The 22,940-nt window shown below is 42.4% G+C and overlaps 1 protein-coding gene across 4 annotated transcripts; it reads right to left on the bottom strand.

Annotated features, from left to right (window-relative positions):
• Positions 1-1,786: 1,786 nt before the first annotated feature.
• depdc1 (DEP domain containing 1) lies at positions 1,787-21,182 on the bottom strand. 4 transcript variants are annotated; one of them, XM_089000842.1, is made up of 12 exons: positions 20,997-21,182; positions 20,143-20,408; positions 19,894-20,038; positions 17,712-17,821; positions 17,449-17,630; positions 16,325-16,372; positions 16,071-16,208; positions 11,352-12,176; positions 11,041-11,213; positions 9,427-9,603; positions 8,503-8,709; positions 1,787-1,921 (listed from the first exon to the last, which is right to left on the bottom strand). In XM_089000842.1, the coding sequence occupies exons 1-12, from the start codon at positions 21,042-21,044 to the stop codon at positions 1,787-1,789; spliced, it is 2,454 nt and encodes an 817-aa protein (XP_088856968.1). In that variant the 5' UTR covers positions 21,045-21,182. The 4 variants fall into 4 exon arrangements, with proteins under 4 accessions (XP_088856968.1, XP_088856969.1, XP_088856970.1 ...); XM_089000843.1 differs by having other exon boundaries at positions 17,500-17,630; positions 20,997-21,073; XM_089000844.1 differs by lacking the exon at positions 11,352-12,176.
• Positions 21,183-22,940: the final 1,758 nt, after the last annotated feature.

The raw sequence follows: 22,940 nt of genomic DNA, 5'->3' as shown, positions 1-22,940 counted from the left end.
CTTCTCCGAATCTGAAGCCATTGTTTTGATTCTCGAGCAAGGCAAGACGTCATGGCGTGACGTCACGAACAAGGGGGCGGGACCTTCAGAAACTGAAACTTTCTAAGGTCATTTTGAAATAGTTTTGGGACACTAAGTCATTTTTATTGGTGTTTTGCATTTGACTAAAAATATCAGCCTGCGTGTTTTGGGTGTTTTAGATGCTATAAAACGTTTTTCTGATGTCAGTTAGGAAACAAAAACATGGTGTCGGTTGTACTTTAAAGTCAGAATTCTGACTTTAAAGTGAAAATTCTGACTTTATTCTCAGAATGACTTTAAAGTTTATTGTCAGAATTCTGAATATTCTCAGAATTCGGAATTTAAAGTGAGAATTCTGACTTTATTCTCAGAATGATTTTAAAGTGAGAATTCTGACTTGAAAGGACAACCGACGTCTCCGGACAAGTTGTAAAATCGCTTCAAATGACTTCTACTGAGCGTATTTTACAAAGATTCCACCGCATATCGCTATATTTTATATTTTAAAACTCGCGCTGAATATTCCAGAAGTCTTGATTTTGAGTTGGTGACGAGTCCTCACAATACGTCACTGAAGGAACGCCCCTCTCCAAGAAAGGTCATACCTTGCATCACCTCAATGCATTTTGCGGTACTTTGTTTTGTCTGAAAACTTCGTGTTGATGGCGAAATTAGAATGAAAACACATAAATAACGCGATGGTGAATCGTTGTGTGTTGCGCCAAGACTTCTACAGTGTATTTGATGTTCACTTACAAAACGTCGCAGGAGAAAATTTACACGGAGCTTTGTCGCCCTCTTCTGCCTTTTTTTGGGTACTGTGAGTACTTGCGAGTTTGTCACTACATTTCTCTCCAGATGCATCAAAATGAGCGAAATAAATTCTGTAATCGATTGCAAACATGTATGCTTTCCTCTTCAGAACTATTTGAATCATATTCATAACTGGATGAGTAACAAGAAAGCATCTTTTCCGAATCTGAAGCCATTGTTTTGATTCTCCAGCAAGGCAAGACGTCTTGGGTTGACACCACGAACAAGGGACCTTCTGAAACTGGCCACTTCATGGTTCAATTAGAAGTCGTTTTTGGACACTTTAAGTCATTTTATTGGTGTTTTGCATTTGACTAAAAGTATCATACTGGGTGTTTTGGGTATTTTAGATGCTATAAAATGTTTTTCTGATGTCAGTTAGGAAACAAAAAAGTGATGTCGGTTGTCCTTTAAAGTTAAAATTCTGACCTTATTCTCGAAATCTAAATTTAAAGAATTCTGACCTTGAAGTGAGAATTCTGACTTTATTCTCAGAATGACTTTAAAGTAAGAATTCTGACCTTGAGTTGAGAATTCTGACTTTAAAGTGAGAATTCTGACCTTATTCTCAGAATTCTGACTTTAAAGTATTCTGACCTTGAATTCTGACTTTAATAAAGTCAGAATTCTTACTTTATATAGTTATAACTATAGCTCCACGAACGTCACAAAGCTGACTTTAATCTCAGAATTTTCACTTCAAGGTTAGAATTCTCACTTTTTTAATCTAATTCCCAAAGGTACATGCAGAATATACTTCACATGTTAGACTGTTGAGCTAAAACGTTGCCGCTACGCAAAAACAAAAATGGCGCACACGCTAGCTGTCAACTTGCCTTCATATCTCCCAGTGTCTCAAAAAAAAAATCCCAACAGTTGCCTTCGTAACATCCTGTCATATTTGTACCAGTCTGTGCAGTTCACAGTGCAAGCAAACGCTGCGGCGGCCACTTTAGCTTCTGATCCCGAACGCTTTGGTCTTCCTGATGAGCAGCGGCGCTTTCGTCTTTGGCTTGTTGTTGGGCTTGTTGGCTTTTTCCGCGGTGGGGTAGCGTCGACCGTAGATGTCAGGGTACTGCTTCTGAAACTGAACAACGGCGCCGCATGAGGAGACGTCGAGAGCAAATGGATTTACAGTGGGGCCTCGGTTTACGAACGTTAAATTTATGAAAATTAAACCTTGGAATATGCACTACTTTTCGGGATACACATGGAGCGCTGCCCCACCGTGGCTGGCGGAGTAATCTTCGGCGGAACAACACCAAACCACACCACCGAAAAGCGCCCCAGCCGGCCTACCTTTCCACACCCCTTTTCACTGAGTACACACGTCGATCGTCTTCACTGATTTTTTACGGATACTTTTGCTGGTATGGGACTGAAAAAGACCCCACTACAGGCTCGTGTTAAGCCGAAGAAGACACAAAACAAAATTACAATAGAGGAGAAAAAGGAGATCATTGAGAAACACGAACGAGGTCTGCGTTTGTCTGATTCAACAGCCCAGTACAAATATGCTAAGTTGCGTGTATTGCTAAAGGTGTTTCCGTGCTGTCAAAGCAACGGTCTGGGGCAATAGAAGAGGTTGAAAAACTTCTGTTAATTTGGAATAACGAAAAGCAGCTAGCCGGCGACAGCGTGAATAAAGCAATTATATTCGAGAAAGCACGGCTAACTCACTGATATCGTCATGCGGCAACCTGAAAGTTCACCGTTTATTGATACATGGGATCATTCCTCGAAATGGTGAAAGAAGGCTACGTTCCTCAGCAAATATTTAAAGGACAACCGACGTCACTTTTTTTGTTTCCTAACTGACATTAGAAAAACGTTTTATAGCATCTAAAATACCCAAAACACGCAGTAAGATATTTTTATTCAAATGCAAAACACCAATAAAAATGACTTAGAGTGTCTAAAAAGTACAGTGGTACCTCGGTTCTCGAACGCCTCACACAACAAATCGGAGTTCGAACAAAATATTCGAGATATTCGGCGTTCGAACACCAATCGGTGTTCGAACGCCAATGCTTGCATTGCAATGTGAAAATTCAGCGGTTTTGAAAAAAATCCTCACCTATGCACACAGTTTTGATAAAAATAAAATAAAATAAACACTATTGTACAGTGGTACCTCGGTTCTCGAACGCCTCACAGTTCGAACAAATCGGAGTTTGAACAAAATATTTGAGATATTCCAATACGACGCGTGAGTGCGTACGCGAGGGTGGGGTGCTAAGCGGCGTACGGGTGTATCGCTCTCTCTGTGACCAACTGTTGTCGCTGCGGACGTGCTGCGTTTTGCTCAACTGTTTAATACGAAGTACGAAGAGTTTTAGCCCCTAATCATGTCTCCAAAGAAAGTAAGTGCTGCTAAAAGTGACAAAAGAAAAGTAGTGCGTACAACCATTGCATTTAAGAAATAAATAATCGCAAAATATGAAGGAGGTGTGCGAGTGTCTGATCTGGCTAGGGAATACAGCATGGCGAAATCTACGATCAGTACAATATTAAAGATTAAGGAGGCTGTGAAATCTAATGATGTGGCTGTGGGAGTGATAGCAAGTGTCATTGGATAGATATTTTAAGAGAAAAGAACATCCTGTAGCCGAGTCATCCGTAGCTGTCACGTTCCGAGCGAGAGTGACGGTAGCTGACTCGTCGGAACGTAGTGGAATGTTTGGGATCCCAAAGCAGGCGGCAGAGACGTACTACCCAAGCAGGATCTTTATTCACAAATAAAAGAAAACACAGCGAGTAAGAAGGCAGGGGGTGATCCGACCCGCTTACTACGCCAAAAAGCAAATGGCACACGAGGGTGCAAAATGACGCAATCCCGGAAGATGACATAAATTTACGGGACGCAGGGAAAATACCTCGGACCGGATGATACACTCGCGCATCGAAGGAAGAGTCCAGGTACGGTGGCGAGTTGAGTCAATCATCCGGCATTGGCGAGGTGATCGCGAACCGTATAAATGCCTCGTGTCCATGATTAGAGAATTGACAGAAGGTGGAGGGCGGCCGCGAGAGGCAGCCCCCCCCCCCCTCGCTGTCAACTCGCAAGTGACAGGAGCAAACAACCATCACAAAGGTAAATAAAACGACTTTATTTTACAGTACAGTTTATTTCTTTAATTACAGTCCTTATGGAATGTGACTCCTTTCAAACAGCAATTCTCTACGACCTGCCACTCCATTCCATCAAGCCATCAACGACCATCACAAAGATAAATAAAACGACTTTATTATTATATAGTGCAGTGTATTTATTTCATTACAACACAATAACACATTCATTATACATAGAATAAGGTATATTGTTTGTAGTTTTAAGGTTTATTTTGTTGAAAAATATATTTTGGGAACGGATTATTCTCATTTTAATGGTTTCCTATGGGAAATTAATTTTTGGGATACACACTTTTCGCCTTACACACTCTGTCTGGGAACCAATTAAGTGCATAAGCCAAGGTACCACTGTATTTGCACGCGGAGACAAATCGCAGTCGCAAATAAATAAATAAAACAAACAAACAAAGAAACAAAAACCCAATTTTCTCCACTATAAAGCGCACCTAAATGAAAAGATTTTTTCAAAAGCTGATCATGCCACTTATAATAACTATAAATATATAACATTAACATTTAAAGCTATCTATCACCTTGCCCCCCATACAGATCTGACATTCTTCAAATTTCTATTCCCTCTCGTTCCCTCAGATCCTTCATCTCTGTGTGCACCCCGCCCGTCTAAGCACGATAGGGGACAGAGCTTTCAGCTGCTCTGCCCTCAAACTCACTTCCTCCCAACATTCGTCACATTGATTCTCTTCTCGCCTTCAAATCCCATCTCAAAACCCATCTATTTATAATTACATTTTCTGTGTAGCTCTTTCTCTTGTTTCTATTTCTAATTGTATTTTATTTATTGTATTCTATTTGTGATTTTATTTTTTTTATTATACTACCTATGCTTGTCTGACTGTAAAGTGTCCTTGAGAGCTTTGAAAGGTGCTTAAAATAAAATGTATTATTATTATTATTATTATTATTATTATTATGAGCTGCACGTTATGTATGGAAAGGTTTTTAAATACAGTACAGTGATACCTCAGCGTACAAACTTAATTGGTTTCCAGAAAGTGTGTGTAAGGGCAAAAGTTCATCGGCCAAACATTTGTTTCCCATAAGAAACCATTAAAAATGAGAATAATCCGTTCCCGGGTGCCCATAAAACATAATTTTCTTCTAAATAAGCCTTAAAACTACACAAAATATACCTTATTTTATGTATGATAAATGTGCTATTATATTGTAATTAAAGAAATAAACTGTATTGTATAATATTGTGGTTTTATTTACCTTTGTGATGGTCGTTGTCAATGGACGGTTGCCTCTAGATGATATCCGAGTGAAGATGCCGTGCTTTCTCAGCAATAATACCCTCACTCAAACTGTCCCCTGCTAGCTGCTTTTCATTAATCCAAATGAACAGAAGTTTTTCAACCTCTTCTATTGCCTGAGACCGTTGCTTAGACAACACAGAAAAAAACCCTCAACCACACGTAGCAATGGTCGACTTAGTGTACTGGGAGTGGGACGCTAAATCACGCAAATGCACACCTCGTTGGTGTTTTTCGATGATATTATTCTGCTGCTCAACTGTCATTTTCTTTTGTGTTCTCTTCGGCTAGCCTGTGGTGGGGTCTTTTTCGGTCCCATAATAGCAAAAGTATCCTCAAAAACAAACCACATTTGCACTCAAAGAAAGGTGGTGACGAAAACTAGTCTGCCAGCTGTGTGGTTAGGTTCGTCCGCCGAAAACTAGTTTGTTAGCCAAGACTATATGCTCGCGAATTTAATGTTCGTAAGGAAAAAAGTTTGTAAACTAAAGCGTTCGTAAGCTGAGGTATCACTGTATGTCATTCGTTGAAGGTGCGCCTTTAGATTCTAGAAAAAAATGTCTGAAACTCCTGACAAGTTAGCAGACACCCGGGCAGACAACTCTGAAAAGTTGCTTGCCCCATTTTTCACAACTTGAAACACAATAAGACGACTAATGGCAAAAAAAACATTGTTGCGAAGTATAAAGTATTTTTTTTTATTAAGGAAGTCTCTTCTTTTCCTTTCGGCTTTTCCCTTCAGCCACAGCGAATCAATGTCCTCCATCTATCCCAGTTTTGTGCATCCTCCTCTCTCACACCAGCTACCTTCATGTCCTCTTTGACCACATCCATAAACCTCCTCTTCGGTCTTCCTCCCGGTCTCCTGCCAGGGAGTTCAAGGCTCAGCATCCTTCTGCCGATATAGTCACTCTCTCTCCTCTGGACATGTCCAAACCATCTCAGTCTGGCCTCTCTGACTTTCTCTCCAACGTCTCTAATATGATCCTATCCAACCTGGTCACTCCCAAAGAAACAGTTCACCCTAAGTAATTAAAATCCTCCACCTTCTTTAGCTCTACTCTCTGTAGCATCACTCTTGCACTTGGATCCCTCTCATTCACACACATATATTCCGTCTTGCTGCAACTGATTTTCATTCCTCTCCTTTCCAGGGCATATCTCCACACTTCTAGTTTCTCGGCCACCTGTTCCCTGTTCTTGCTAGAGATCACAATGTCATCTGCACACATCATGGTCTAAGAAGATTCTTGTCTAATATCGTCTGTCAGCCTGGCCATCACCATAGCAAATAAGAAGGGACTCAGAGCTGACCCCTGGTGGAGTCCCACCTCCACCTTTAATTCCTCGGTCACACCGACAGCACACCTTACAACTGTCCTACAGTCATGATACATGTCTTGCACCGCTCTGACATACTTTTCTGTCACTCCAAACTTCCTCATGCAATACCACAGCTCTTCTCTGGGCACCCTGTCGTACGCTTTCTCCAGATCTACAAAGACACAATGCAATTCCTTCTGACCTTCTCTGTACTTCTCCATCAGCATTCTTAAAGCAAACACTGAATCTGTCGTACTCTTTTTTGGCATGAAGCCATACTGCTGCTCACAAATGTTCACTTCTGCTCTTAGTCTAGCTTCAACAACTCTTTCCCAGACTTTCATTGTATGGCTCATCAACTTTATTCCTCTGTAGTTAGTACAACTCTGCACATCTCCTTTGTTCTTAAAAATGGGCACGAGTACACTTCGTCGCCATTCTTCAGGCATCTGTTCACCATCTAAGATCTTGTTGAATAACCCAGTCCGGAACACCACCGCCACCTCTCCAAGACACTTCCATACCTCGATTGGTAAATCATCAGGCCTGAGTGCCTTTTCCCCCTTCATCCTCTTCAGCGCCCTCCTCACTTCATCCTTGCTAATGTTTGCTACGTCTTGGTCCACAACAGTCACGTCTTCTACTCTTTGTTCCTTCTCATTTTCCTCCTTCATCAATTCTTCAAAGTACTGTTTCCATCTTGCCATCACACTACTGGCACCTGTTAATACATTGCCATCTCTATCCTTAATCACCCGAACCTGCTGCAGGTTCTTACCATCTTTGTCTCTCTGTCTCGCCAGCCTATAAAGATCAGTCTCACCTTCCTTGCTGTCCAGCACCTACCAAAAATGCTCCCTTGCTTAATTTATGGTAAATATCCCTTGCTGAAGATTTTGCTCCAGTTGTCTTTTGTTGTCATGGTGCACAATGCAATGTTTGCGTTGCATTGTCTGCTCAAAGCCACGTGGACAACTCTTTCTCAGCGGCTTTCAAAAATCTCAAGTGCTATGAAAATGATAATTTGCATATTCTCAGCATGGGCAGCCAATCAGAAGCATGTTTCGTGCTTTGGACTACACAGTGACTGAAAGGTGTACTTGAGAGCTTTGAAAGCCGCTTCGAAAGAGGAGTCCACGTGGCTTTTAGCGGTTTGCTTGTAGCTTTTGCTATATTGAATAAAACAAACGTTTGATGTGAAAACAAAAATTTGCTTTTTTTTCCTTGAAGAAGTTGTCGGCCAACCGGGCTGAGACATTTTGAAAGTTGTCCGCCCCGGGCCACAGCAGACGGTATTTCAAACACTGGTAATTCATTAAATAGCTTAATAATAATTGAATGAATAAATAAAATAAACAAATAAATAAAGTATTGAATAAATAACTGATTAAATAAACAAAAAACAGAAATAACTAAATAATCAAATGCTTAAATAAATAAATTGTTTGTTAGCTCGACGAAACAAAAATATTACAAGAATAAATAGTCCGTTCACGAACAGTTGATGTCTAAGTTGTCCGCTAACTCCGTAATGAGGCTACATACCTAGCTACGTATTTGCTATCTATTATACATCTAGCTGGTTGGCTGGCTATCTAACTGGTTATATATTAGCTTAATAACTATCGAGTAGCTATCTATTAGCGAGCTAGCTAGCTTTCTATCTATTCGAGTTACTTCCAGGTTGAGTGAACGCTGGGGTGTGTGGCTGCTGCTGCTCACCCAAATAAAAACTTATCCTGTGACTGTAAAGTGACCTTGAGAGTTTTGAATGGCGTTTAGAAATGAAATGCATAATAATAATAATAATAATAATAATAATAATAATAATAATAATAATAACAATGACACAAATGACGCTGGCCTGTACAAATAAAACTAATTACAGTGGTCCCAATATTTTTTTCAACAATTATACAAAGCCGCAACTATTTTTTACCTGCTTCAACTTTTTGCATCTGTCCTTCTCCGTCATATTTTGGTCTGACACCAACATCTCCAGGAGATCCTCCATGGCCTTTTGGGAATAGGACAACTTCTGGTGCTCAAATTCGGCACCGCTGATCTGATGGCAGAAAGTGTACAGGGGCAGCGGAACGCATGCCGGCTCGCTACCGTCAACATTAGCCGTTTCTGCCACTGGGACCTGCGGGGCAGAAAAGTAGGTGGGTTCGCTCTTTTCAAAAAACACAATGAATGACATCGTCGGGAGTTCTTAACATCACTTGGTGGAACACAAAAGCTAATTTGACTTGTGTGCCTTCATATATATGTATTTTGTTTTTTCTACTTTCATTCCTTTCATCACTTTGCTGCTGTGAAATGTAAATTTCTCCACTGCAAGACTAATAAAGGCAAATCCAATCCAATCCATCTTGATTGCTAAGATAGCTATGTAACAAGATGCTATCGATCCATCTAGGTAACTACCTGCTATTTATCAAGCTAGTTAGCCACTATCTAGTTAGTTCGCTACTATCTATCTAGTTAGCTAGATGCTATCTAGCTATCTATCTAGTTAGCTCGCTGCTATCTCTCTAGCTAGAGAGCTGCTATCTAGCTATCTTGATAGAGGCTATCTATGTAGTTCGCTAGCTACTATCAATCCATCTAGTTAGCGAGCCGCTATCCATCCATCTAGCTGCTATCAATCTATCTAGTTAGCTAGCTGATATCAATCCATCTAGTGAGCTAGCTGCTATCAATCCATCTAATTAGCACGCTGCTATCTATCTATCTATCTATCTATCTAGTTAGCTAGCGGCTTACACAAAGCAAAATAGCTGCTATCTATCCATCTATCCGCTATCTATCCATCCATTTATTTATGTATTCAGTCATTTATTTTTAGAGGAACTCTTACCTGTGCCATGCGCAAACACTGGATATGATCGTTAATGGCACCGAGCAGGTATTTCGGAACGGACAGAATGCTTTGCTGGTGATCCATTAAAAAGGAAACCAATCTGGTGGCTAAGAGCTCATCCAAGTCGCACTCGTCAGCGCTGCCGAGAACGCAGGATGAAAACGTGTGGATCATCTGGCGGGAAAAAAATGGAAATGAGAAAACACAATCAGGACCATATTTTGGTTCATATGGGAAGTAAGCACAGTGCTTCACTTAGCCCACATTTTATGTCACTGGCTTATTGCAAAACGTTTTTTCCTTCAAAATGCAACAAAATATAAGCAACAGTCTATAGTTAACTTGATTTTTTTAACTAAACTATGAAACCAGATGTACCAAAGTATTGGGTCCAGTTCAGTTGAAACTGATCCAAGCGTATTATGACGAATTGAGAATGCGTGATCAAAAAAATAAAAAATAGATTCTGAAATCATCTTGGACCACCTCAACCATTTTGTTTACTCGTAAAGACCATAAGTGGGAAAAAATATGTGTGAGGGCTTGGGGGGGCGGGTGTAATTAGATCACATAAATAAATAAATAAATAAAAGCAAATAAACAAACAAATAAATGGATCAATGACGGAATAAGCAGATAAATAGATGAATATATTCAAAATGAACAAATAAAAATCACATAAACTAAGAAATAAATGAATAAAATAAATAGATAAATAAATGAATGAATTAAATAAATATGCACATAAAAAATAAAATAAAAACATAAATACATACATAAATAAAAACAAAATAAGCAAAGAAATAAATGCATCAATAAATAGATCAATAAATGAATTATTTGATGAATACATACAAAATGAAGAAATAAAAATCAAAAATTCTGATTCTGATAAACTAAGGAATAAATGAATAAAATAAATAGATAAATAAATTAAATACATAAAAACAAATAAACAAACAAATAAATGCATCAATACATAGGTAAATAACTGAATAAATAGATACATAGATGAATACATACAAAATGAACAAATAAAAATCTGATAAAAACTAAGAAACAAATGAATAAAAGAATGAATAAAAAATGAATGAATAAATAAAAAAAAAGAATAATTAAAACCCGACTAAATAAATAAATACATAAATATATAAATTGATAATAAATGAATAATTACAAACTGAATAAATAAAAACTAATAAATGTATACATAAATAGGTAAATAACTGAGAAAGAATGAAAACCTAAATGAATAAATGAATGAATAAAGTAACTCTCCTAACAGGAACCCAAATAGAACTGTATAGTGCCTCCATTTTTCGATGATACTAGTGCAGCGTGTTCTACCAGAGACAAATTCCTTGTGTGTTCTTCATGGCAATAAAGATGATTGTGATTCTTCATTGATGAATAAATGAATAAATAAAAACAAATAATTATATAAATAAATCAATCATTGTAGTTCAATCAAGATTGAACTACAATGACCTTCTGAGGCCGTCAGTCGCCAACGGTGCGCCGAAAAAACGCAGCAGCACCTCGACGTAGCCCCCCACACCCCAAATTAAGCAGCTAGCTACGTCGTTTTTGTTTTTGTTTTGTTTTTCTCACCAGCGTGCGGGTGCCAATGGCAGGATGGAGTGGAGGCATATCCACATTCTGGCTGATGCGGGCCATCATCCTCATGAGGAGCTGCAACTTCCTGCGTGAGGCGGGAGGGAGGAGGAGCGTGCACAACTGCAGTGCCTCGACGGCCACACACTCGCTTTGAGGCTGGAGGAGCCCTAAGCGCATACGTAACACAAGCGGGAGACCAATCCGTCAATCCGTTACCATCAAAATCACTAAACTAGCTAGCATTAGATGTTAGACGGTGTTAGTATGATTAGACATCGGCAGACAGAGACAAGAAGAGGTCTTACTGTGCTGTGATTTTGTTTCTGGGGGCCGCATTCCAGTTTGAACAGACGGTTTGAGCAGTGAAGCGGCTCGGGGAAACTTTGGCACATCCAGAGAGCTCAGGCAGCGACTGAGGAGCGCAGGCTGCGGGAGACTCCAAAGACCAGATGGACGGGATGCCGGTTGGGGGGCAATGGATGCGCAGGTAGCGGGAGGTGAGGCCCGGAAGCCCGACGAAGTGGTACGGGGTGCGGCAGAACGGGGGCGATTGCGGTCCTCTGAGGCGTTGACGTCGGAGCAACTGGCGGCTCGGCCCCGCCACTTGATCTCCTTCGAGGATTCTTCGTCGGTTTCGGTGACCATGTCCAAACAGCTGCCCACGCCCTTCGGACGCAAAACTCGCACTCGTTGAGGCGCCGGCGTCATTTTTGACGCGCAGGTCGAATTTGAGCGACTGCGAATCATCCTGCGGTCGCTATCGCCGCTCCCGTTGGTGGAATAACGGGACGCCAGGCTGTCATTGGACGAAAAAATCCGTTGCCTGGTCAAAGGGGTGGAGTCAGCCAGGATAGTCTCCAACGAGGAGCTTCTTTGTCTGTACTTCAAGGACGAACCGGTCGGATCAAGGCTGGTGTAGCTGCCCCCTAACCGCCCACCGTCGGCCGCCGCTCGGACCCCCAGCATCCCCCTCATGGGGGACTGCATCTCATCGCAGGTTCCTTGCCGGAGCAGCGACAGGAGGAGGCATTCGGTAGAACGAAAAGACATCTTGGGTGGACGACGCGCCGAGGGAGGATTGCGCTTCCTGCGTTTGCCTTCTTGGTGCCCCGCGACATAGCCACAATACACTAAATGGAGAGGTGAAGTGGCGCAGGCAGGGAGAAGGTGCAAGCAGACGGTAAAAAAAAAGGGGAGGGATAAGCTTGGGTTAGCTCAAACCGTTCACTGTACACAAACATAGGACGAGAAAGCGGCCATGGAGGAAAAAAAACGAAACAGTCAAACCTGTGTTTTAACCAATTCGGGTTCCTACCCAAAATTTCAGGTTTTTAATGCCTTGGTTTACAACCGAAAATAAGTTCTCGATTGAACTGAGCGCACCTGAATGCACCACTGGACTTCGCTTCCTTATACGTCACATCCTCACGTCTTATTATGAGCGACACATCGTGTAGAAGGCGTGTTTATAATGTTCAATCACGATAAAAAAAAACTAAAATTAAAACACAGACATTGATTAGAATGAGAAATGTTTCGGTTTTTGACCAAATCGGTTTCTCAAACAGCTTTCTGGAACAGATTATGGTCATAAACCCCAGGTTTGAAGTTGGAAGCCGTGTTCACTCCCTGGCTGGGCCGTTTCCCGACATCTTGCACGGCTCGCTGCATCGTTTGGCCCGGTTGCCCCAATATTGGCGGTATCAGCATAGGTCGGAGTCCGCGCTGGATGGGTTCCGGTTGCGGCTTGGGCTGCGCTCTCGAATGGGGCCGCGTCCGCGACTACGGCGGCGTTCCCGGATTTCGGTTCGCAGGGCACGCATCTTGTCGACGAGCAGTTGGAGAGCATCAGTCGAGGGCCCTGGCGTCGGAGGAACCTGCATGGCAGAAACGGTAGGCCGCCCCGCGTACGCCTCCGCAACTTTGTCGGCGAGGGCGGCCAATTCCTGCAAGGTGGAGTCGGGTGGTGTGGTTTCCAGGACTGCTTGGATCATCGGGGGCAGCGTCTCTATGAAGACATGCTGCAGGAAACTCTGGTCCTTGATGCTATTGCCCGCCACCGCCTCGAGGCATTGCAGGAGCTGGGAGGGCCGGCTGTCCCCCAGCTTGACGTCATGCCTCAAGGCTCTGGTGTTCCGTGAGGGTGGTGTGCCTCAGGATTTCCTGTTTCAGGGCCGCGTAAGGATTCTCGGCCGGAGGGTCGAAGATGACTCGGCGCACACGACCGGCCAACTACGGAGTGAGGGCAGCAACCACATAGTGGAATTTGGTGGTCTCCTGGGTGATGCAACGGTTGACGAATTGGGAGTCAACCACTTGTAACCAGAGCTCCATGTCATCGTGCCAGGGAGGGGGGAGTTTGAGGGAGACGGAGGAAACCTGGTCTCTCTCCATTAGGAGAGTTGATTGGGCTGAGGAAGAGAAGAAAAAAAATCCTCCTGGCTAGCTCGCCAAAAAGAGTTTGATGTCTCTCTTTATTTGTAAGTAGGTTCGTCGTCAGATCTCCCAGGCAGGTGACACGCAGAGCTTGATCGTGGCGTGGAGTCGAGCAAGTCGTGCTGTGAAACTCTGCGAGCTGTGTGTCTGTCTGGGTCTGAGTCCGAGATGAGTCTGATTCTCTCTGTCCCGCGACGGCTACTTTTATACTATTTTCAAGCGTGTGATATGCCTCAGGCTGAGACGCACATCAAGGAGATCAAGGGCTTGACATCAAAGCCGCGGTGCGCACTGGTGATGCCACATTATCACTTGTTCAATGTGGCTTTTTTGAAACTGTCATTTTTTTTCCTGTGGTACTCCACAACTTGTAGTAAGCAGCTTCTTTGCTCTGGGTCAGTTGTGATCTGAGTTGCAAAGTCACTCATTAGTTTCACACCTCTCTCAGCCACATCATTGGTCACTTTCACTGACCTCACAAACTTCTGTGCATTCCTATAGCTGTCATTGTCTTCCCAGGTGTCAGCAGTAGTGAGCCAGTCACATTTCACTCGAAGAGCATGAAACAGAAAGTGAGACTCTGGCCCTACCAGGCCTGTGAGAACTGTAGCTGCCTTGATGACAGGAAACACTGGCTTGCCTTTCCTGTAACTCTCAGGTTTCCTTTACTGCAAGCTTCTCTTTTGCAGACTTGATCATGCTGGCATGTGAACTGAACGAGGTGAATGGCACTAGTTCCTGGGTTAGATACCAGCGGTGGTTGTTCATTTTCTTGAGAACAGAGGTTGCCAGTTCATAGTCATACTGCTTGTATTGCAGCATGTTCTTCATAAGCTGGAGGTCATGGATAGGTGCATCAGCTGCAGATGTGGTGGTCACCCAGTGGCTGGTGTAGAATAAGGCCAGGAACTTGTTCATCCTCTCCAGCTTGAAGATAGTGTCCGTGTTGTATTTTAGTTCCTTGGAAAACATGAGCATCTTCATACAGTAAATGTTCCTCGCCATCCAGCGGGCTTGGTGAATGGCACCTGGCTTGGCCCAGTGGATACCTCGAGGAGGTTCCTCACCAAGCAGGATCAGGCACAGCTCTGTAATCTGCCCTCGGACTTGTTTCCTCAAGGAAATTGCTTAAGACTGCAATTGTGCTTGTTTTTTTCTGTTTCAAGTCTTGTTCAGCTAGGGCCAGAACTCCCTGGCAGTCCTTAACCAACTTGTCCCACTTCTCTTTCACATTGCTGAACATTGGGTTGTCAGGATTCTTGACCTTGCTAAACACAGCCTCCCATACACTTCCAATTATTACCTCTGATATGTGATGGCGACAAGCGAAGTAGAATACCTTGTTACCTAGTTTTTCTTCAATAAGCTTCACTGCACCCTTGTTGATGCCAATGTTGCTTGCTGTGGTATCAAATACCAAGCCTACAATGTTGTCTGTGAGACCCCATGTTTCTATCAGTTCCAATGTAGCATTACACTGTTGGATTCCTGCGGAACTTTCTATGAAGGGTGATAATAAATTATACACATGCATTAAGAGTAACATTTTTTAGATAAAGTTATGTATTATATGATGGCATCCTTTCCAAGCATAAAAATACATGTTTGTGCATTCAAATTAATTAAAATTAACACAGGTGCTCATGTGTTTACTACCATATGCAAAAAAAATTATTAGCTTTCATTTGGTACCACTTTCAATGCTATAGCATCAACCTCTGGAAAGCTACCATGAAAATAAGGACATAATATTCCAATTTTTGCAGCGTTTTTGAAAAACGTCAACAATAAAATTACATGGCTCTTGAGGCAGGCATAGCCAAGGTCCAAGATCACAATAACTGGTATATTTAGCTAATTTAGACCTTGGAGAATGGGAATAATATCAGTTTCCATATGTTTGAAGAAAAAGGTCAATTTTGAAGAGGTGACATCATGTAAAGGCAAGCAGGATATGACGTATCAGGAAGTCTAAAACAAAAAGAAACGATGCAAAAAGATGTTTAAAGATGTTCGAATAGCGAATTACCCCAACAGTTTCTGCAACGGATTATGGTTAAAAAAAAAAACCTGGTTTGACTGTACAGTCAAATCTCGGTTTTCAAACATTTTGGTTCTCGACCAATTCGGTTTTCGACCAAAGATTTCAGGTTTTTTATGCCTTGGTTTACAAGTGAAAATGGGTTCGGGACTAAACGGAGCGCACCTGAATGCACCACTGGACTCCCTCCTCTTCCTTATACATCACTTCCTGATGTCGCATCTCATTGTGACCGACGCATTAGTATTGTTGAATAAAGTTGGTTTTTTTTGTTTGTTTTTGTTAACAAAGAAGCAGACGTGGTTGGCTGAGATCTCGGCAAATCTGACGTTATCCTCGTGTAGCGTTCCTTTGTGAGTCGACATGTTTCTATTGTTCAATATTGATTTTTAAAAAAGCTGACATAAATTATATTGATTATGACGGCAAATGTTTTGGCTTTCAAACACATCGGTTTTTCAACAGCTTTCTGGAAAGGAATATGGTAAAAAACCCAGGTTTGACGGTATACTTCTAAAAATCGCCAACCAACGAAAAGCGTACCTACCCAGCACGTTGATAAACAGTTCGTACAATTCATAGGTGAGCAGCGGTTGCGGTTGGCTGTAGAAGTAATCGGACACCATTTTGAAAACATCCCGCTCAAAGCCAGGATAGGACGGCTCGGCGCTGTCATATTTGGGCCCTGGGGCGAGGGGTGAACACGACGCCGCCGTCAGTTGAAATTTAAAATAAAAAAAAAGGAGGTGTAGAGAAACAGAATTGATGCACTGTTGCAAACAAGAAGTGAGTGCTACTCACAGTTGGCCAGACTCTTCATGGCTGACAAAACCCAATGAGGAAGATCGTCTGGAGAAAACATTAATCAGTGCAGCTCACAGTCGCTTTGATCGCAAATACAGTGATACCTCAGCTTACAAACTTAGTTGGTTCCCAGAAAGTGTGTGTAAGGCCAAAAGTTCATTTATTATTTATTTCCCATAAGAAACTATTAAAAATGAAAATAATCAGTTCCCAGGTCCCCATAAAACCTAATTTTCTACAAAATAAGTCTTAAAACTACGCAAGATATTCCTTATTTTATGTATAATAAATGTTATTGTAATGTAATGAAAGAAATAAACTGTACTGTAGAATATAGTTGTTTTATTGACCTTTGTGATGGTCGCTGATGTAGTTGCCTCTTGATGATATCCGAGTTAAGTTGCTGTGCTTTCACGGCGATAATACCCTCACTCACAATGTCCCCTGCTAGCTGCTTTTCGTTACTCCAAATCAACAGAAGTTTGTCAACCTCTTCTATTGCCTGAGATAGTTTCTGAGACAACACAGAAAATTCCTCAGCCACACGTAGCAATGGTCGACTTAGCATACTGGTACTGGGACGCTAAGTCAAACAAACGCACACATCGTTGGTGTTTCTCGATGATCTACTTTGTTTGCTCGACCGTAATTTGTTTTGTGACCTCTTTGGCTGAACACTAGCCGGTGGTGGGGTCTTTTTCGGTCCCATAATAGCAAAAGTATCCTTGATAACAAACCACGTCTGCACTCAAGGAAAGGTGTGATGAAAACTAGGCCGCCAGCAACCGTAGCGTTCCCTGTGGTTTGGTTCGTTTGCCGAAAACTTGTTTGTATGCCAAGATTATATTCTTGCGAATTTAATGTCCGTAAGGCGAAAGGTTCAGAAGCTAAAGTGTTCGTAAGCTGAGGTATCACTTTACCGATTTTTTTTACCAATATAAAACCAAAAAATAAATTAAAAACCACAAGTCATAAACCACAATTGCAAAAGCTTGCTAATGAAGTTCAGTTTCATATTAGCGCCAAGATGCTAGTAATTAAAAGAATCCATCCTGGGGGATCTCGGTTCTCAAAACCGTGTACGCATTTTTCGGCTTACGCTAGCAGTTTGAAGCACTAACCGACTGGATATTTCCGTAATGGTAATCCTCGTAGGGAAATCTTGAACCTACTGGTCTTGTCGTCGAGGGCGACCACGCCGTGCTTGTTTACTTTGGTCATGTTATGGATGATGTGGTGAGGGTTGACGGAGCGGGGGTCTAAGACTTCATCCAGAGATGCGATACCCAGAATCTTCTGCAGGCTGAGAAAAAAACACAATAGAGAGCCACTAAGCATCCCCTTTTGATTCATTCTGGATGGTATTTTTCATTTTATTTTTTACTGGGTCAATGTTGTATTTCTCCAAATATTACGCTCATCATCTTCCGTTAAATTCCGTCTCTGGACATGCTGCTCTTCTGGATCTCTCTCGTCTTCTGATTGGTGATTTTCCTGAAAGGGAGAGATAAGGTCGCACAATCAACCAGTGGTGGAGCGTTAGGGCCTGCAAGGCCGTCTCTACTGGCCACAAATATCTGAATCACAGACTGATGCTAATGATATTTTTTCCATGAATTCTTATAAAATAATTCTAAATTGTCTTTCAGCTTCCTTTCATTGCTTTTTACCCCTTTTGTGCTGCATCCAGATGTGCATTTTTGTATTTATAATAATATAATCATAATACGGGCGGCCCGGTAGTCGAGTGGTTAGCACACCGGCTTCACAGTGCAGAGGTCGCCGGTTCGCGTCCCGGTCCGGCCTCTCCCCGCATGTTCTCCCCGGACCCGCGTGGGTTTTCTCCGGGTCCTCCGGTTTCCTCCCACACTCCAAAAACATGCATGGCAGGCAGATTGACCACTCCAAATTGTCCCTAGGTGTGAGTGTGAGAGTGACTGTTGTATGTCTTTGTGTGCCCTGCGATTGGCTGGCAACCAATTCAGGGTGTCCCCCGCCTCGTGCCCGAAGACAGCTGAGATAGGCTCCAGCATCCCCCGCGACCCTAATGAGGAATAAGCGGTACGGAAAATGAGATGAGATGAGATAATCATAATACATTTCATTTATAAGCGCCTTTCAAAACTCTCAAGGTCACTTTACAGTCACAGGATAAGTTTTTCTGTGGGTGAGCATAAAGAGTTTGATGGTTCTCTTTATTTGAAAGTAGGTTCGTTGTCAGATATCCCAGGCAGGTGACGCGCAGAGCTTGATCGTGGCGTGGAATCGAGCAAGTCGTGCCATGATGTCCGTCCGACGCCCGGCGTTTGCCGGGCGTGCCTGTGCGGGTCTTTGCAAGTCTCTTTGAGTCTGTGAGTCCGAAATGAGTCTGATTCTCTCTGTCCCACGACAGCTGCTTTTATACCATTTTCAAGCGTGTGATATGCGTAAGGGTGAGACGCACATCAAGGAGATCAAGAAATTGAAAGACATTAAAGCTGCGGTGCGCACCGGTGACGCCACAAGCACTCAACCCGGAAGTAACTCAAATAGATAGAAAGCTAGCTAGCTAGTGAATGGATAGCTAGCTAATAGATAGCTAAGATTTTTTACATTTATGGTGCCCAATAACTTTTTTAGAACAGGCTACTAATGTTGTAGATGGAGGTGCTTGCTACCTGGTACCCACAGTCACTGGCTAGCTAATAGATAGCTAGCCAGCTAATAGATAGCAAATAGATAGCTAGCGAGGTAGCCAGCTAGGTAACTAGCTAGATAGATGGACAGATAGCTGGATAGCTGGCCAGGGCAACTTTGAACCAATGCCATTTCAGCCATTATTTGTTACCAAGGTCAGAAATCGACCTGGACACCTTCACAATTAGTTGTGCAGGTCCTGTAGCATCAAATAAGTGCCAATCAAACTGTTGCTGTCACCAATCAGAGTACGAGTTGGCAACCCAAGGCCTTCTCGCAGGCCTTATTTCCTGGCTAACGCTACCATCTAGTGATGAGAAGGTTTCGTCAGCCGTCATCTGTACAAATTTGAAGGTTTCGGACGTTTCGCCTCCTATCCATGACGCTTCGTCAGCGAACTAAAGTCTGACTGGTCGTATCGGCCCAATTTATATATCCCTAATGTATCCCTAAAATAGGGCCGATACGACCAGTCAGACTTTAGTTCGCTGACGAAGCCTCTTGGATAGGAAGCGAAACGTCCGAAACCTTCAAATTCGTACAGATGACGGCTGAAGAAACCTTCTCAGCGATGGACCACTCCTGTACGACTGAGAGCTTACACAGACGTACCATCTAGTGGACATGTACCAACTCATACCACACTTTTATATGAGTCGTTGTAGCTGTAGCTGCATATCCGGTTGTATCGTCTTAAAATAGTTCTTAAAGGTTGGATTCAGACATAGCACTACTGAAGGCCGAGCTGTCAAATGCACAGCTCGCCACTGTATTCAACTGTATCTCAAATACATTGATTTTTTTTTGCATTTTTTTTGTTTGGATTACATTTTTTTACAAGAATAAGATCCTATGATACTGTGAACACAGATCACAGGCCTTTGGCTTACCGCAGCTTCTTGTTCATTTTTCTTCAAGCTTTTAAACCTGAAGAAACCCTCTTTGTCTCGAAGTGAAGGTCTTTTCTTAAGACCTTTGGATGCTGAAGGCACAACTGGGCATGGGATGGGTTTTAGCGGAGAAGTGGATGGAAACCTTTTGAAACAGACAATGTACGATTGGCATGGTGGCAAGGTAATTGTTCGCTTTCGCAATGTAAAACACAGAACGTGGAGACTATTGTACTAACGAAAGATTACCTATAAAGTGAACTATTATCCTCGAGATCCTCTGTGCCCCAACGGCCCTTTACGTCTTCTATCACATGGTTCTTCAGAAATTTCTTGAGCAGCTGGACCGTCTGCTGTCGGGTGACATCGGGACCAAAGTTGCTGTTGCTACAGAGCATTTGGTGAAGCCAGTCCACGGCAGCGAGCGCCGTGAAGCAGGAGCTGTAATTCCTCAAGTTCTGACGGTGCTTCTTCAGGGGCATCCCAGCTCGGAAGAGATGAGTTATCTCATTCCACTAAAACCAGACAAGAAGATTTATTTGACTATTTATATGCAACACGTTTCTGGGACAGATTACGGTCAAAAACCCAGGTTATGCAATAAATTGCTTTGTTTGTTTTTATTGTTGAACTGGTTGCTTAAAACGAAGATAAAAAGGACTGATATATGGTCAACTAAGGGCAAATTTCACAAGTCGAAACTATTTGTGTCGGTTTCAAAATGTTAAACGATGAGATTGATAGAGTAAATATAATTTTACCACGCTTGGGTTATCAACTCAAATTCAACAATGTGTTTGAGTTCGTCAACTGCAAGAGTGCGTCTAAAACAAATTATAAAATGGTTTTCTTAATTTCTGTTCAAAAAAATATGTACGTATCGTAATACGTTCGTGTCTGACGACGCCATGCCCCGTAAACATATAACTTGAGATGTTTTTTTTTGTTCTCGATGGTTTATAGCTACCGGAAACGAACAGACAAAAGTCATGTAAATTCACGTTTAGAACTAAATACGACCATGTAAGCATTTGCTGTAATAACAAATGGGAATGTCTTTTTTTCGACGTTTCCTTTCAAGAATTTAGCGTGAATTGACTTACCAGCTTTGTAGCTCGGTACGGCCCCGGGGTGATGATTTGAGTACTCATGTTTATCCCAAAATGAGACAATCGGTCATTTCAAATCGACTACAGATATTTGGTAGACATTATTACGTAAGAGAATGTAGAACGAGATAGTCAATAGCACCATTGGCGAGTCTCGACGATACCAAATTGCTCGTCCTCCCTGACTGCCATCAGTTCAAAATTACGAGCCGTGAGTTTCTGCCACGTGATTGGACAGTCAGTGATCACGTGTTCATGTTGAGACAATGAGTACAGTACTGTACTATTTATATTCTTGACTTTTTTGAAAAGGTGATTTTCGAAACACCGGGTATTGGTTAGTATATTTTTTTCTTTTATTTGTACAAGATGAACATACAGTTTGTTGATTTTGAAGCCGAAAGACGTCACGTTGTTTAATTTAAAAACAGAGGGGGCAAAATTAGAGAATATGACTTGAGTTAAATATCTGCTCAAAATAAAATCACCTGCTTGAAAAAAAGCTGAAGTGAAAATGCATCTTTAAAGGACATCCGACGTCTCAGGACAAGTTGTGTCCATAATTTGTAAAATGGCTTCAAATGACTTCTACTGAGCGTATTTTACAAAGATTCCACAGCATATAGCTATATTTTACGTTTTAAGACTCGCGCTGAATATTCCGGAAGTCTCTTTTTTGAGTTGGTGACGAGTCCTCACCCTACGTCACTGAAGGAACGTCCCTGACCAAACAAAGGACACATTGTAGCAGTCCTTCCATCACGTCAATGCATTTTGCTGTACAGTGGTACCTCGGTTCTCGAACGCCTCACTGTTCGAACAAATCGGTGTTCGAAAAAAAAAGATATTCTTGCTTCGGCGTTCGAACACCGATTGATGTTCGAACGCCGAAGCAAGAATATCTTTTTTTAATTTCAATACGACGCGTGAGTGCGTACGCGAGGGTGGGGAGCTGAGCGGCACACGGGTGTATCGCTCTCTCCTTGACCAACTGTTTTCGCTAGCGGACGTGCTGCGTTTTGCTCTAGCGTTTAATATAGGTGTACGAAGAGTTTTAGCCCCTAATCATGCCTCCAAAGAAAGTGAGTGCTGCTTAAAGTGAAAAAAGAAAAGTAGTGCGTACAACTATTGCATTTAAGAAAGAAATAATCGCAAAATATGAAGGAGGTGTGCGAGTGTCTGATCTGGCGAGGGAATACAGCATGGCAAAATCTATGATCAGTACGATATTAAAGAATAAGGAGGCTGTGAAATCTAGTGATGTGACTGTGGGAGTGAGAGCAAGTGTCATTGGATAGATATTTTAAGAGAAAAGAACATCCTGTAGCCGAGTCATCCGTAGCTGTCACGTTCCGAGCGAGAGTGACGGCAGCTGACTCATCGGAACGTAGTGGAATGTTTGGGATCCCAAAGCAGACACGTACTACCCGAGTAGGATGTTTATTCACAAACACAGCGAGTAAGAAGGCAGGGGGTGATCCGACCCGCTTACTACGCCAAAAAGCAAATGGCACACGAGGGTGCAAAATTACGCAATCCCGGAAGACACCAACACCATCACAGACTACATTAACTTTTGTGAACAAAACACCGTACCCACCAGGACTGTGCGGTGTTTTGCCAACAACAAACCATGGATTAATCCCGACATAAAAGTCCTCCTGAAGGAGAAGAAAAGGGCTTTTGTGTCGGGCAACAGAGAGGAACTGAAGGCCGTGCAGATCCAACTGAGGAGGAAGATCAGAGAGGGGAAGAAGGCCTACAGGATGAAAATGGAGGAGCAGCTGCAAGCCAGCAATGTCGCTGGTGTCTGGAAGGGCCTGAAAAACATCTCAGGCCACAAAAGCCCAGTGACATTGAACGAAAAAGACAAGGACTGGGCAGATGAACTCAACCGCTTTTTCAATCGGTTTGACAAGACGCCAGCCGCCCCCGGCC

This window comes from Hippocampus bargibanti, linkage group LG07 (assembly GCF_051943395.1).
Source record: "Hippocampus bargibanti isolate YZ-2025 linkage group LG07, ASM5194339v1, whole genome shotgun sequence".
Lineage (NCBI taxonomy): Eukaryota > Metazoa > Chordata > Actinopteri > Syngnathiformes > Syngnathidae > Hippocampus > Hippocampus bargibanti.
This window is presented reverse-complemented; position numbering and strand designations above follow the sequence as displayed.